This window comes from Cercospora beticola, chromosome 4, assembly GCF_033473495.1.
Source record: "Cercospora beticola chromosome 4, complete sequence".
Classification (NCBI taxonomy): Eukaryota; Fungi; Ascomycota; class Dothideomycetes; order Mycosphaerellales; family Mycosphaerellaceae; genus Cercospora; species Cercospora beticola.
Genome location: NC_088938.1, coordinates 2,020,880 through 2,034,443, shown reverse-complemented (window position 1 = coordinate 2,034,443; position 13,564 = coordinate 2,020,880). Strand labels below are relative to the sequence as shown.

The 13,564-nt window shown below is 54.8% G+C and overlaps 6 protein-coding genes across 6 annotated transcripts; 2 read left to right on the top strand and 4 right to left on the bottom strand.

Annotated features, from left to right (window-relative positions):
- Positions 1–571: 571 nt before the first annotated feature.
- Positions 572–3,310, top strand: RHO25_006436 (uncharacterized protein; the record flags this gene model as incomplete). Its single annotated transcript, XM_023597263.2, has 1 exon — positions 572–3,310. The coding sequence occupies one exon, from the start codon at positions 572–574 to the stop codon at positions 3,308–3,310; it is 2,739 nt and encodes a 912-aa protein (XP_023451860.2).
- A 542-nt stretch (positions 3,311–3,852) lies between these two features.
- Positions 3,853–5,607, bottom strand: RHO25_006435 (uncharacterized protein; the record flags this gene model as incomplete). Its single annotated transcript, XM_065602786.1, has 1 exon — positions 3,853–5,607. The coding sequence occupies one exon, from the start codon at positions 5,605–5,607 to the stop codon at positions 3,853–3,855; it is 1,755 nt and encodes a 584-aa protein (XP_065458858.1).
- Positions 5,608–6,148: 541 nt separating this feature from the next.
- Positions 6,149–7,361, bottom strand: RHO25_006434 (uncharacterized protein; the record flags this gene model as incomplete). Its single annotated transcript, XM_023597262.2, has 2 exons — positions 6,149–6,642; positions 6,695–7,361. The coding sequence occupies 2 exons, from the start codon at positions 7,359–7,361 to the stop codon at positions 6,149–6,151; spliced, it is 1,161 nt and encodes a 386-aa protein (XP_023452442.1).
- Positions 7,362–7,829: 468 nt separating this feature from the next.
- On the bottom strand, positions 7,830–8,449 carry RHO25_006433 (uncharacterized protein; the record flags this gene model as incomplete). Its single annotated transcript, XM_023597261.2, has 2 exons — positions 7,830–8,085; positions 8,166–8,449. 2 exons carry the CDS (start codon positions 8,447–8,449, stop codon positions 7,830–7,832), a joined length of 540 nt encoding a protein of 179 aa, XP_023452443.1.
- Positions 8,450–9,840: 1,391 nt separating this feature from the next.
- Positions 9,841–11,027, top strand: RHO25_006432 (uncharacterized protein; the record flags this gene model as incomplete). Its single annotated transcript, XM_023597260.2, has 3 exons — positions 9,841–10,264; positions 10,319–10,790; positions 10,850–11,027. 3 exons carry the CDS (start codon positions 9,841–9,843, stop codon positions 11,025–11,027), a joined length of 1,074 nt encoding a protein of 357 aa, XP_023452444.1.
- A 472-nt stretch (positions 11,028–11,499) lies between these two features.
- RHO25_006431 (uncharacterized protein) lies at positions 11,500–12,180 on the bottom strand (the record flags this gene model as incomplete). The annotated part of the gene is made up of 3 exons (XM_065602785.1): positions 11,500–11,722; positions 11,800–11,954; positions 12,031–12,180. 3 exons carry the CDS (start codon positions 12,178–12,180, stop codon positions 11,500–11,502), a joined length of 528 nt encoding a protein of 175 aa, XP_065458857.1.
- Between the last annotated feature and the right edge of the window lie 1,384 nt (positions 12,181–13,564).

The following is a 13,564-nucleotide window of genomic DNA, read 5'->3' as shown; positions in this document are numbered from 1 at the left end:
CGGTGGTGTAGTAGGTGTACGAGGAGCAACGGACAATGGAAGGGAGTTGTACAAAGAGCACGGCGGCACTATCGATTGCCAATGACTGTTCCGTTGACTCAAAATATCCGGCCGACACCGACAGCGGCCGAAATATGCCACCAGTGCATTGGCACGAATTACGTTGCATTAGTTAGTAGCGGGTAGATCCGTGGTCGGCATCCCTGCATGCTGGCGACATTTCACGCGCGTGTGTTGTGGCCGACGGTCGGGATGATGCTGTTGACGTCGAGTTTGTTGCCAGTCCAGTGTTTCGTTGCGTTGCGTGGGCGGGTGCCGCGTCGACCACCCTCTTCCGCCGCCAATCTTGCCAGGCGGCAGCAGCATTAAGAGCCCACCTCCGCCGCATCACACGACGCACACCTCGACACGACCTCCTCGTCACTACTGGCATGCCAATCTCCCGCGCGGGCGTGCGCTTCCGTAACATAGAAACAGGGATGCCGTCTGCATGACGGAGCCTGCTATACTAACCTCCGCCGCCCGCTGCTACGATTGTTCATCCTTCTCCCCACTGTCCTGCCTGCCCACCATGCGTTCTGCCCTGAGGACCGCGCTGGCGGCGGATGCCCAGTGGAGGACGGGACGTGCGAGGAGCAACTCCCTCTCCACCGTGCCGCCCGCCCCAGACTCCGCCGACTATCTGCCTGAGCTCGCGGCCATTGCTGCCACCATCCTCTACCGATCACCCCTCCCATCCAAAGACGGCAGGCCCGTGTACATCCTCAACGCCGCTGCCTTTCCCGATGCATTCGAAGTCGACTACGATAGCTTGCTTTCCTATGTCCTCGCTCGACTGCCCGGCGAAGACGAGTTGATCGCAGGCACAGAGTACGAGATTGTCTTCTTTGCAGGAGGCCCTCCCGACAATGCAACGGCAGAGAAGAAGCAGGGTCCCGCTACCGGATGGTATCTGCAAGCATACCACGTGCTGGGGAGGGCATTGCGGAAGAAGCTGGCCATGCTGTACATTGTGCACCCTCGCACATGGGTCAGAGTGCTGCTCAACATATTCGGGACCATTGTGTCGCCAAAATTTCGACGGAAGATAGTACACGTCAATTGTTTGACCTCACTGGCCTTGCATATTCCCATCGAACATCTGCTCACCCCACCATCCGCATATCTGCAGGATCGAAAGTACTCACCCAATATCTACTCACCCTTTGTCACCGGCAGACGTGCATTCAGCGTGAAGCAACCATTCCCGAGGAACATTGACTCCGGCAGGACGCGCTTGCCTCGCGCGCTGAGGGAAACCACGGCCTTCCTGGTGGAACCTTCCAATCTCAAGACCGAGGGCATCTTCCGCATACCGCCTCACTCGGTCCTCGTTGGTGTCCTCAGAGAGGCTTACGACCGCGGACAGAAATGGATAGTGTGGAAGGATCAAGGTGCAACCTTCGTGCAGCCGGGTCTTGCAAAATCGCTGGTCGATGAGATTCGCTTGGAGGATGCATACGGCGTGCACTCAGCCGCCTCGCTCATCAAGACATGGTATCGCGAGCTGCGCGAGCCAGTATTCCCAGAGTCATGCTACGCGACGCTCCGAGAGCGTTACAGCGATCCCGACACGGAGCTGACGCCCGAGGACATGGTCGATATCATCCTTCCCACTTCGTCAATGTCTCCTCTGCCTCCCACATCGAGAGAGATCCTGACCAGACACCTGCTCCCTCTGCTATCTCTGGTCGCATCGCACGAGCCACACAACAAGATGGGTGCAGAGAACTTGGCTATCTGTTTCGCCATGTGCCTCGTTTGTGGCTCAGACCAGATGGCCGATGCAAAAATTTCGAGTATTGTCAAGCGGATACTAGTCGCTGCCATAGATATGTGGCCTCAGCTCCGGGCGGGAATCGACATCGAAGAGCGTGCGTTCTATGCTGACCTCAGCCCGCCTATCGACCCAAATGAGTACGAGGACCCGCTCGAAGCCCTGCGACGTCCATCTGACGGGTCTGATGCCTCAAGTGAGAAAAGTCAGATAGGACACAGGATCTCAATGAACGAGTCAGACTCTTCTGACTCGTCGTCAGAGAAGCCTCCAGCGTTGCCCCCTAGGCGCCGTTCTAGAGCCACGTCGCTCAAAGCTGCGCTGGCGCCGCACTTGCCGAACGTCGAATTGCCCAAACTGCCACGTCGGAACAAGGCGGCACAGCGCGAGCCATCACCTTCAGCGCAGCCTGGCTACGAGCCTGCATCCGACGCCGCATATGTAGGTGCGCCACCGAGATACTCCAGCCTCTTCGACTACGAAGGCAGAAACTTGCCGCGATCGGATTCACCTGGCAGCTATGCGCCAATACATGCAGGCGGTGTCAGCCCTCCGAAGAGCAATGACGCCAGCATGGATCTTTTAGATGATTCACGAGCACAGAAACCCATACATCGACGCCCGGTCGGAGAGTCATCTCGGAGTCGACCAGTCTCAACAGAGATCATTGGGTCAATTCCTGGGATCACTGGCGATGTACCCAAGCGAAAGCCTGTTAGTAGGCAGACCTCGGTCAAGGGTGAGAACAGACCAGCCGAGACGGCATTGCACAACGATCTCCAGACCGCGAGCACCAGCACTGCCCCAGAAAACACTTCCCAGAACGAGAGCACGACCGCTTCCCAGCAGAATGGTCCAGTCATTTCGAGCACGAGCAGTTCCTCACCCTCCATGCCTTTCGTGCCCCCTGGAACACACGCCCTCCTGGCAGAGATGGCCGCACGCCAAGCCGCTAATAATGTGACACAGAACAACGTTATCGACATTCAAGCTGCTTCGGCTAGCACGAATTCCGCTACAAATGCGCCTCGCTCAGCACCAGGAGACCTTGCTGTGAAGCCGCCTCATCTTCCTACTTCACCCTCAAGCAGCGCGAACGCTGCGGTGTTCCGCAAACCGTCGTGGCAAGCATCGGCGGCCAATAAGCAGCGTCCTGATATCCAGTCTCTGGCGAAGCCCATCCTGCCGACCAGGACTTCCAACACCGCAGTGCCCTTGATCTCCACCGCGAACGTCGATGGAGCCAGTGGAGGCGCCGTACAGCACGTACCCAAGCCACGTGCTCCTTCTGCCGGCTTGCTCAATAGGATGAACAGTTGGGAAAGCAGAGGAAGCACAGACTCGCAGGCTACTAGCAACAGCGCCAAACTGGAGCCTCGCAGACTGGATCTGAAGAAGAGTAGTGTTGACGATTTGCGGAGGCTGTATGAGGAGCGGGCAACGACTGCCACGACGCTGGTGCAGCTCGGGAGGCGAGCTTCGAGTAAGCACTGAAGGGAGAGAAGGAGACATGGTACAGGAGGAATGGCATAGTAGCGCAAGATGGAGAAAGAGGCGTTCTGGGCTGGGCTAGGATTGGCATTGAATGCATGATCCATCGATGCGTGTACGGAAACAGTGTTTGAAAAGGTTGTGGTGGCTGATCGTATTGCATTATATCGAGATACCCGTATCGCTATGTCGAAGCCGCCCCGGCCGACGACCTACTAATATTGACCTGGCAATCTTGCATGCATATGTCGCCTGTGTACTTCCTTCTGCACCAGTCCTGTTGTATTCTGTGAGATGATCTGGCTGTAGGCGACTCGAACGGAGTTGCCGGATGCGGCCACTCCTGACTAGATGTATCAGTTCTGAAGAGAAGTGTTCAATTGCGGCGAACAGCATCTCTTTTCGTTCGACGTAAGGCCCTTCCGGAGGTGACGGTAACATCAAAATTCTCTGCTGGAGCTTGTCGAATCAATCAGAAGTGGCACCAGTTCTCGCCACTCGCAGCTGTGCTTCCTCTCATTAAGAACAAGTCCTTGGCGAATTGGTTATAATTTCACAGGTGTAGTCGCAAATGACGACCATGGTGTACCACAGAACCTTGTGATGATCCTCTTGTTGTCAGATTCAGACTCGAATAGACCCTGTCCTTCGAAGACCATCGCGTCCATGGGGTCAAGATGCAGATGTATTGGAAACCTTTCACGCCTGAGGACTCGCGCATCGCTATCATCGCAGTGGCAATTATGGGTACTGTAACCGCATTGGACGTAGTCGATGAGTAACTTACATTGACCAATGATCTCGTATATTACTTCGCCTCGGAGATCGGTATAGGGGGTCTTGCGCAGGACCAGGCCAACATCTTGCCTGGAATGCACTGCGGGCCCGTAAAAATGCCAAGCTACGAGGTCGTCGGCTTGAGCGTCGTAGCAGATGTCACCAACAATATAGGGGGAGCCGTCTGTAGAGAGCAATCGCTTACGTCCTGGGTGTTCGGCGGGGAGCAAGTGGCTTCGTTTCTGCCCGTATTCGAGATACTCTTTCGGGTGCAACGGGAGAAACGATTGACCATGCTGATTGGTGGTAACTCGATGACAGACCCAGGGATCGAGGTCGATATGCGCCTCAGTCCGAGTCGGAAAGAGGCAGCTATCGGTCGACATTGAACCCTCACGCCTCAAAAGCAGCTGTTGGTCCAGATTATGTTCCAGCGCTTCGCATTTCATGATTCTTAGGATGTTGTAGCACCTGACCTCATATTTCAGAGTCTCGGCCGCGAGTGCTAGAACTGATTTCGTGTAGTCTGCTGTAATGGGCCCGAGCCGCTCTGGCCAATCGACTAGACTCAACAAGCCATACACTCGATCCCGCGGATCAGAGCACTTTTGGTGCGACCAGGCCTCCAGAACTTCGTGCAAAGATCGCCGTTCAGGGGTCGCCCCGGCAGAGGTGGCCAATACCGATGGTAGCCCGCACGGCATGCCGTTCCCCCACAGCACATAAAAGGTGTAGAAGGAACATAGACTACGCCAATGAATCACGTAGCTGCCAAGCATAAGTCGCACTGCGCCGGCCAACGATAGCTCTTGTACAATCCATAAACGGCACCAGTAGGGCAACAAGGAGATCCCTCGGAGCTGTTTCCCCCACTCATCAAAGGCTCGCTGTCTTCCTTCTGACGAATGACGCCATGTGTTGAGTATGTGTTCCCTGTTACTTATTGCGTTGAAACCATCTTGGTGATGCGATCCAGGGTGATGTGCACCCTCCCACGCGGCCCAAGATGGATTGCCCTCGAAGGCACGAATCCGGCGACAAATTGCACTGAAACGATCGGAAACCGGTTCGAGGGATACGAGGACATAGACTGCGTTGCGGTAAATGCTTGACATGAGTCGTACTTGGTGCGCTTTCTCCTCCAGATTCGTCTGGTCAACGCAAATGCTATCAATCCAGACGTGCATGAAGCTTCCTTCTTCATAAGCTTGCTTGATGGCGTACCAGCTATTGAGACGGACACTGATCATCTCGCCGGATACTGGAAGTAGCTTTTGTGGGAACTCGGGACCCCATGTATACGATATCGCCGCATATGGTGGTGCATCATCCGTTCTCCAGAACTCGAGTCTTATCAGATCACGCCGGGAGGCCTTGGATCCCTTCGGGTGGAATCTCAATAGGCGTATTTGCGATTTTGCATCGTCTAGCGTGCGCATTTCGCCAACGGAGGTAGGCGTCTTGACCTTCATGCGATTTTGCACGATAGCGCGGCATCGTTTGTGGAAATAAGAGGGTGGCATAGTGTAAAGGTCATGCAGAGTTCGCCTCAGAGCAAGCAGGTCGTCGCCTCGAATCCGAACAAGTCATTCCATGCGTAGACGCACCGAGAGCATTTCGCAATGAAAAGGGCTGCTTGTTGCCACCTTTAACTAGTGGTATCGACTTGAATCGGTTTGTGGAAGGTCAAGAAAGGATCGAGATAGACGTGAGATTTGGGGCTGAGCTCGCCGAGAAGCTCGCTACGATGCATGCAAGTGCTTCGTCTCGAAGCACTCGTTACTATAGCTTCGCTCGTGCCGCCAGCTGACCCGGCGCTTCTCGAGGGTGTGGTGTGCCAAATTGCGGAGCATTTCTGCCTTGCCTCCTGGGCAGATGACGCAGAAGCGCAATTTAGACAAGGCTGCACTCTTTAGCAGCAAATCGCTCGTACCGGTGCTACTCACACTTCGGATGACCACCTGATGGAATCATGTCGTTCGCCGTGTTCACCTCCAACGCCTCGCTAAGAACACACGGAACAGCAAACAATGCCAAGAATTGGTAGTGGGCAACACGCCGGTCTCAAGACGCTGCCTCTTGCCGCCGGACTTTCAGCTCAGTCTCGTCTTTCTCCGCCAATTTCCTCATGTCCAGCAGAGCATGCACCTTGCCCATAATGCCCTCAAAAGCCTCCACCACCTTCGGTGTGGGCAATGGTATGATCTCTGGTACACCCGCGCTCCCCAGAATCGTCGCGATCTTCTCACTCTGAATGGTGCTCTTCGCCACTCGAGGTTTCGTAAGTCGGTCCGAAGCGAAACTGATTCCTCCCGAAGCTTTGTGCTCGGGTGGGAATATGACCACGCCCATGCGAGTTTGATCGGCCGCAGAGAGAGACACGGGCAGTGCGTGACCGGGAGTATTGGGTGCACCACCGAGAGATTCGCCTCGAGTACCACGTCGGTCGCGGGCAGAGCCTCCGCCAGCTTCTGACATACCAGCATTGCTGTCGCGAGGTCGAGCTGATTGAGGTGCTTGCATGCCGCCTTGCATGAAGCCATCGTAGTTTGGATTTCCTGGAATATGTCAGTATGATGACAGGACGAGTATGCTTCATGATACACCCACCTGTCGGCTTCAATCGTGGGTTCTTCTTCATGCGATCTTGCGCCAGCAGTTGCTGCCACAGCTGCGTAAGGGCTTGTGATGTCGAATACTGATACCCATTCGTGTTCGCATGTGGATAGTCCAATCGTTTCCTGAGCTCTTCCCGTTGCCCGTCCAATGTCGCCTGGTTGACCATAATGCGCTGCAACTCGCCCAACAAAACCGTCTCTTCATCGACCTCATTCGCCTTGCGGTATAGATGTCCTTTGGCCAAACTCTTCCGTGACTCCTCCTTCGCTGGATCAAAGGTGTTGAGAGTGTTGTACAAGTCAAACTCTGCTGTGCCCATAGACTGAATAGGCGTCTTGAGCTGGAGTAATTGCGCTGAGACTTTGTAGAATCTCGCCTTCAGGTCCTCCATGCTACGCGACTTGTCCTCGTACTCGTAGTGATCCCATACCACCGGCCACTTTCCATTGCATTCGCGATACGTCTCGACGAGATAGTCGGTTTCCGCTTTGGTCCAGTCATCGTGTCGCAGGTGTTCCTCGTAGATCTCCTCGTCGTACTCTGGTATCTCGACCTGGACGTTGTATTTGCTGAAATCGGGTGGAGGCTGTGTCGCATCGACTCTCCGCCATCGTCGGTCTTGCTGCGTCCATTTCGCCGCTTTTCGCATGCGCTGCATCTTTGCGACTTGATGGCAGCGCGATCGTGAACACGAGTCGGCGGACGCGAACTTGTGAGCCGGCTGAGGTACTGGAGAGCCGGACGCTAGGCCGTTTCTGGCCTCCTCGGCCGTTTCTCCGGATAGCCGATGGCGCGTACTTTCTGTCTCACACTTCACATGTTTCCTTCTCTTCACCTCACACGTTATGACACTCTCCTTGGAGACTCGGCTAATACACACTACTAAGAAGGATCAACTTGCGACGATGGCATCGCTTCTGCGTACATGCTGCTCCAAGGATGTCATGTGTGGCCCCGCACAGGCTTTTGCACGCTGATGAGAAGAAACTCAGCAGATTCTCGTCAAGACTGCCCATCTTGCATAGATTAACTTGGCGGGCGAAAGACCAGCGAGCGAACGCTCTGCTTCAGCTTTGATGATGGTTCGACACATGATTATACTGATCAAGTGGACTGGTTTCTAGGGCTATGTCGGAGGCCGGTTCATCAGAGCTTCCACACGAAGCACGCCGTCAACTGCCTCTTGAGCGATTGCCTGGTCCTCGTCGATCTCGGGCTCGCCTATGTTGTACAGCAGCAGCCGCTCCTGTGCGATTTCAGGCGCAACTCGGACCGTCCTAGCAACTCCTTCATCCTCTCCTTTGCCCCAAGGCCCATCTACTAGCACTATTGAGCCATCCCTGAGAGTTCTCTCATCGAAGATTGCGAAGTGCTCATGATTACTATAAGCAAAAAAAGGAATTGCATCAGCTTTGTATAACCGCGAATTTGTCTCGAGCATTTCGGGGGCAACTGCACTCACATGTCCGAATCCGTGTCTGAGATCAATTGACGCAGAAGGAGATAGCATGCCATGGGACTCTTGTCGATAAAAGGCGAATCTTCTGAAGTCGGCTGGGTCCAGTCACCGACCTTGGTCTGATCATTGTAAATACCAGTGATTTTGTCCATGATGACGAAAAAGCTCTCCATTGAGTCTGTCTCGCTGATCGTGATCAGATTGTCGATGATCTCCGGAGTAACGACCGTCGCACAGCAGACCGGGAGTAAACGACCTGGCACTGGAAATTCTTGAGGCTCGCTCATAGTCGAATGTACTGGCGGAGATCGGTACCGCGATTAGGTGCTCAAGCAAGGGAGTTCATTCGTCAATCAAGTCTGACATGTTGAACGCACTTAGCAGATAAAGGCTGTCATAACCACAAGTCGTCGACGGGGTGCATCGAACGGGCACGACTGGCCGTTCAAGGTCAGAGAGCAGAACGCGGGACAGAGTCTTGGCATCAGGATCTGCCGAGCCTTTGTGGGACGACCTCATCCCACGTGAACGAGGAGACGTGGAGCAGCGCCCAAATGGTTGTGGCCACACCGACGACACGAACGCTCACCATATCGACGACTGCCCGGCTGGCTGGCCTATCTGCGACACAGACTGGCAGCCTGCAATGGTCTTGTTCTCGATATCGCCTTGCCGATGCCGGCAAGAATATTATGGTCTGTAATCAGTGTGAACGACTTGAGCGCGTGAAACCCCGTCTCGAGAAGGATGGGCCGGATGGGGCTACAGATTCTCTGGACCAGTGCTTACTACTGCGACAGAGAATCACTGACAGCATCTGATTCCTGGGCCGCCGTAGTTGCTTAACTGCGGAGATATTTCATGTCTCGTGAGCATTCTCCCGGTCCTCCATAAGAGAATCTGCTTGGTGATCATACTGCAATTCCGCATCCAGCTTACGTGCCAAGCCCTTGGATCAGAATCTGCTTTTGGCTCATAGCCCAGCCATCGTGTTATCTGGACGCCAATGACTGTGGGCAAGAGATACAAGAAGCTGCCGTGTCACATCGTTTCAAATGCCCCTGACTTGTTCTCTGGCCGCGAGAGTCTACTCTGTTCCGGTGCCGCACTTTGCAAGGCTCGGACGAGCAATGGCCCTGGTATCGGGATGGTGCCTTGTCTTGTCCAGTGTTACTCGAGCGCCAGCAAGCATCCTTCTGCTTAGTGATAATGCGGGAAGCTGCTGTGTCACGAATATCTGGGAGCAGAATGCTGCTGCCTCCAGGCGGAATTGATGCTGTTCGCTGGGCCGCCGCTGCTGGTGTGAGATGCGGACTTAAGGCACTTCTCATAGTCGACAGACACGTGCGGCGTCGAGCGGCCGCAGAACCAGATGCATCGTTCTGCATAGTTTCCGCATCCAGCATAGCCAGCGGGACCCTTCCTGGGAGAAGGTGAAGTGCGTGCTGTTAAGCGGCTGATGCGGGGCAGCTGCCAGTGGCGATAACAGCTAAACTCCGTGCTCCTGCGTTTGAACGTCATGGCGCAAGAACGAAACAGCAGAGTCGCACTTGAATGGCCCTCGGACTGCCGCCTTCTATAAGAAATCGAGATCCTCCCACCATCCGATCAGCGAAACAATTCCAACTTTTCTCACCCACCTTGACAACACTTCTGAAATCCACACCGAACAGCAAACATGGCGGAAGCAATCAAGAACGCACTCGGAAAGGCCACCGACGGTGCCATTGGCAACAAGCTTCCCACTGCTAAGCTTGGAAAGAATGGCCCACACGTGACACGGATTGGATATGGCACAATGGGACTGTCTGCCTTCTATGGCAAGCCAAAGCCCGACAATGAGCGGTTCGCCGTTCTGGACAAGGTCTACGAAGATGGCGATTTGTTCTGGGACACAGCCGACATGTATGACGACTCGGAGGACTTGCTCGGCGCCTGGTTCAAGAAGAACCCAGGCAAGCGTGAGAAGATCTTTCTCGCCACCAAGTTCGCCAACTGCAAGGGTGAAGACGGTTCGCGTTGGGTGGATAGCTCACCAGAATACGCTCGCAAGGCATGCTTGAAGTCGCTGTCGAGATTGGGGGTGGACCACATCGATCTCTGTAAGCATACTGAGTTCACTTTGAGGATGCGACTCGGCTGACGCTCGTGACTAGACTACGCACACCGTCTCGACGGCAAGACACCAGTTGAGAAGACAGTCGAAGAGCTCAAGAAGCTGCAACAGGAGGGAAAGATCAAGTACATCGGTATCTCCGAATGCTCCAGCGAGTCTCTGCGCCGCGCCAGCAAGGTCGCTCACATTGATGCCATCCAAATCGAATACTCGCCTTTCAGCTTGGACATCGAGAGCGATCAGATTGGCCTCCTGAAGACCGCTCGCGAGCTCGGCACCGCCATCGTTGCATACAGCCCGATCGGTCGAGGCATGCTAGGCGGCACCATCCGCTCGCCCAAGGACTTCGAGGAAGGCGATTTCCGCACCTTCGCCCCGCGTTTCTCGGAGGAGAACTTCCCCAAGAACCTCGAGCTCGTGGACCGCATCACCGAGATTGCCAAGAAGAAGAATGCCACCGCATCTCAATTGACATTGGCCTGGATTCTGGCTCAAGGTGACGACTTCTTCCCGTAAGTCGTACTCTTGTCTGGATTGATGTTAGAGTGATTACTGACTTGAACTGGTTCAGAATCCCCGGTACCACCAACATCAAGCGTGTCGAAGAGAACTTGGGCGCGCTCAAGATCAAGCTGTCGAAGGAGGAAGAGGCAGAGATCCGCAAGGCGTGCGAGAATGCTCAGCCAGCAGGATCTCGTTATCCAGAAGCCTTCAGCGCGGCCTTGTTTGCTGATACACCACCGTTGTAGATGGTTGGCAGGTGTGACGATGCACCAGACCAGCGCGCGCAGAGGGATCGTGGGTCCAGCACCGCGTGACCGTGCCCGGCACACCTGGTAATGATGATGCTGCTTTGTCGATGATCCTAGAACGGCGTCGACTGAAATCCAGTAGCAATAGAAGTAGTAATGAGAAAAAAGTTTCAAGTCTCACAAGAATGTTGGATGTCGTACAGCGCATTGCATTGGAGTGTGACGAGCTCACGAGCTCTACTACATTAGCCTTCTTTTCGAGACAAGCCTTCACGCATCACCCACGTATGGGTGTACTCCGAGCTCTCGCCTGATGTCCAGATTCACAACAGACACATTCGCACTGTTTGTAACTTGTCCACTTTCCATATCCTGTGCAAAGTAGCATTCAAGCCAAAGAACTCTCGCATCGCTATTCCAAAAAGAAAAAAAGAAGTCATAAGCCAAATCAAGAATTCCTTGCTGTTGTTTACAAGAAAGCGGCCAGACCGAGAAGAGCAGCAAGACCTGGGACGGCGACGTGTGCGGCAGAGGAGCCTTCTGTCGATGTCTCGGCGGCGGCGCTGCCAGTGCGTGTGCCTGAGCTGGCTGCGGCGTTGGAGGCGGTCGTTGTCGCGGCGGTGTTGGTTGGGGCGGAACCGCTGGCGGATCCGGTTGCGGAGCCGGTCGCGGTGCTCGACTTGGTGCCGTAGCTGTGAAGAAGAGTGTTAGTATAGGGTTGAGGGTTGAGTGTAGAGAGTTGAGAGGGAGCTGTTAGGGAAGAACTTACGCGCTGGCGGCGTTGCAGTTTGCGACCTTGGTCTGTTCGTAGCCAAATCGGTCTGGGGCGCTGGGGCAGTTGTTGTAGCAGGTGAGGACGTTGTTGGCTTGTTCGCAGAGGCAGTCCCAGTCTTGGGAGTCGCAGGCGTCGAATTGAGACTTGGTCTGGATAAACATTTGTCAGTGTGATGCTTCGCGTTTGTGCATTTGACGTAAGTTCCGTCAGGGAATGCATGCTTACGGTTCCGAGGCAAGACTCAATGATCAGATCGATGGAGCTGCCGCATCCTGAGGTGGAAGCTGATGAGCTAGAGCCAGAGCTGCTAGAAGCAGTGGTTTGCGCGGCAGCAAGGCCGGCAACTGCGAGGATGAGAGCAGTAGACGCGTGCATGATGTCGGTGGATTAAGTTGTCGCTTTCGAAGTAATTAAAATTGAGTTTGGTGGAATGCTCTGTGGTCGAAGAAGCAGAATGTAATCGGTGTACAGCGAGAGACGTCGAAAGATCAATCAAGCAAGCAAGCGTTGAGTTAGGAGCGACAGACAGGAGGACGGTTAGCGGGTGGAAAGGGCGAGGACGGACGACAGGGCAGGGCAAGTGGTAATATACTCTGCAACATCCCTGGCCTCATATAAACATCCAAAGCGAGCCGGGCCAGTTCTGGGGAGAGCTTCAATGCAGCGCACGGGCTCGTTTTCTTACCACTCTCGGCCTCGCGCCGAACTTGCCGACGTGCTCATTGGCCGGATAGATGAAGTGGCGTGAACCCAGCGAGCGATCCACGGCAACCTCTCTCTCCCTCAACGGCGCGGCTTTGAGGGGCGACCTTGCCTGCAGCATCTCGTCGTGCAGACGAGCCGGGCGGGAATATCAGTGCATTGCGTGCTGCGCTCTCTGCTGGTTCATCGCAGTCCGACCTGTTGTGTTGCGGCAGGAGAATAGTAAGAGACAGGAGCGCAAAGCTTTGGGCCAAACGGCACGGGTGAAGATGAAATTAGGACCACGCTAGACTGTGAAGAGTCAGAACATCGAGAAAGCGTCGACCGGGGGCCCTTGCACATCTCGTGTGTCTTCTCTGTCCATGGACTTCTCTGCGTGGCCATGGGCGTGTGGCCGTTGCCACCATGCACGCGAAGTGCACCGCGTCTTGCTCTTGCGCTGGTCTGCGGCGTGGTTGGACGCGGTTGCGGTGGCAATGGGACGCGTATGCTCCACACTGTTCGTATGCAATGCAATGCGACGCCGGGATACAATCGCGGGCGCTGGAAAGGTTGCGGAGAGAAGGCGCGCGCTGTTGGACGACTGACACGCGAAATGGGTTCCGAAGCAAACGGCGTCTGCCATCGTTTGCCATCAGGACAGCCGCATTCATGGGCTCAGATGTTGTGTTGTGCGGAGAGAATCGCGAGCTCTTGCACCTGAGCTCAGAGCCGAATGGTGGGCTGATCTCATCTAGCTGTCCCGAGACATGGCTACTCGTGGCGAACAGCCACCAGGTGTGAAGAGTATGAGGTCTGCTGATCGAAGCGTGACTGGAACGCCACACATCCACGCCCGTAATCTTTGACGAAACGTAGAAGTGAAGATCCTGAGGCAACACGCCAGCTCAGAGAGGAAGCCAAGACATCACAGCAACGCAATGCCCACGAAGCAAACGAGGCCTCACGGCAAACGAGCATCATCAACGCCATTGCAAGGAAATCTCATACAAAGGACTACGAAACCTTCCCCGTCATACACACGAAATCCGTCATGTCGTCAACACTGCATTATCCT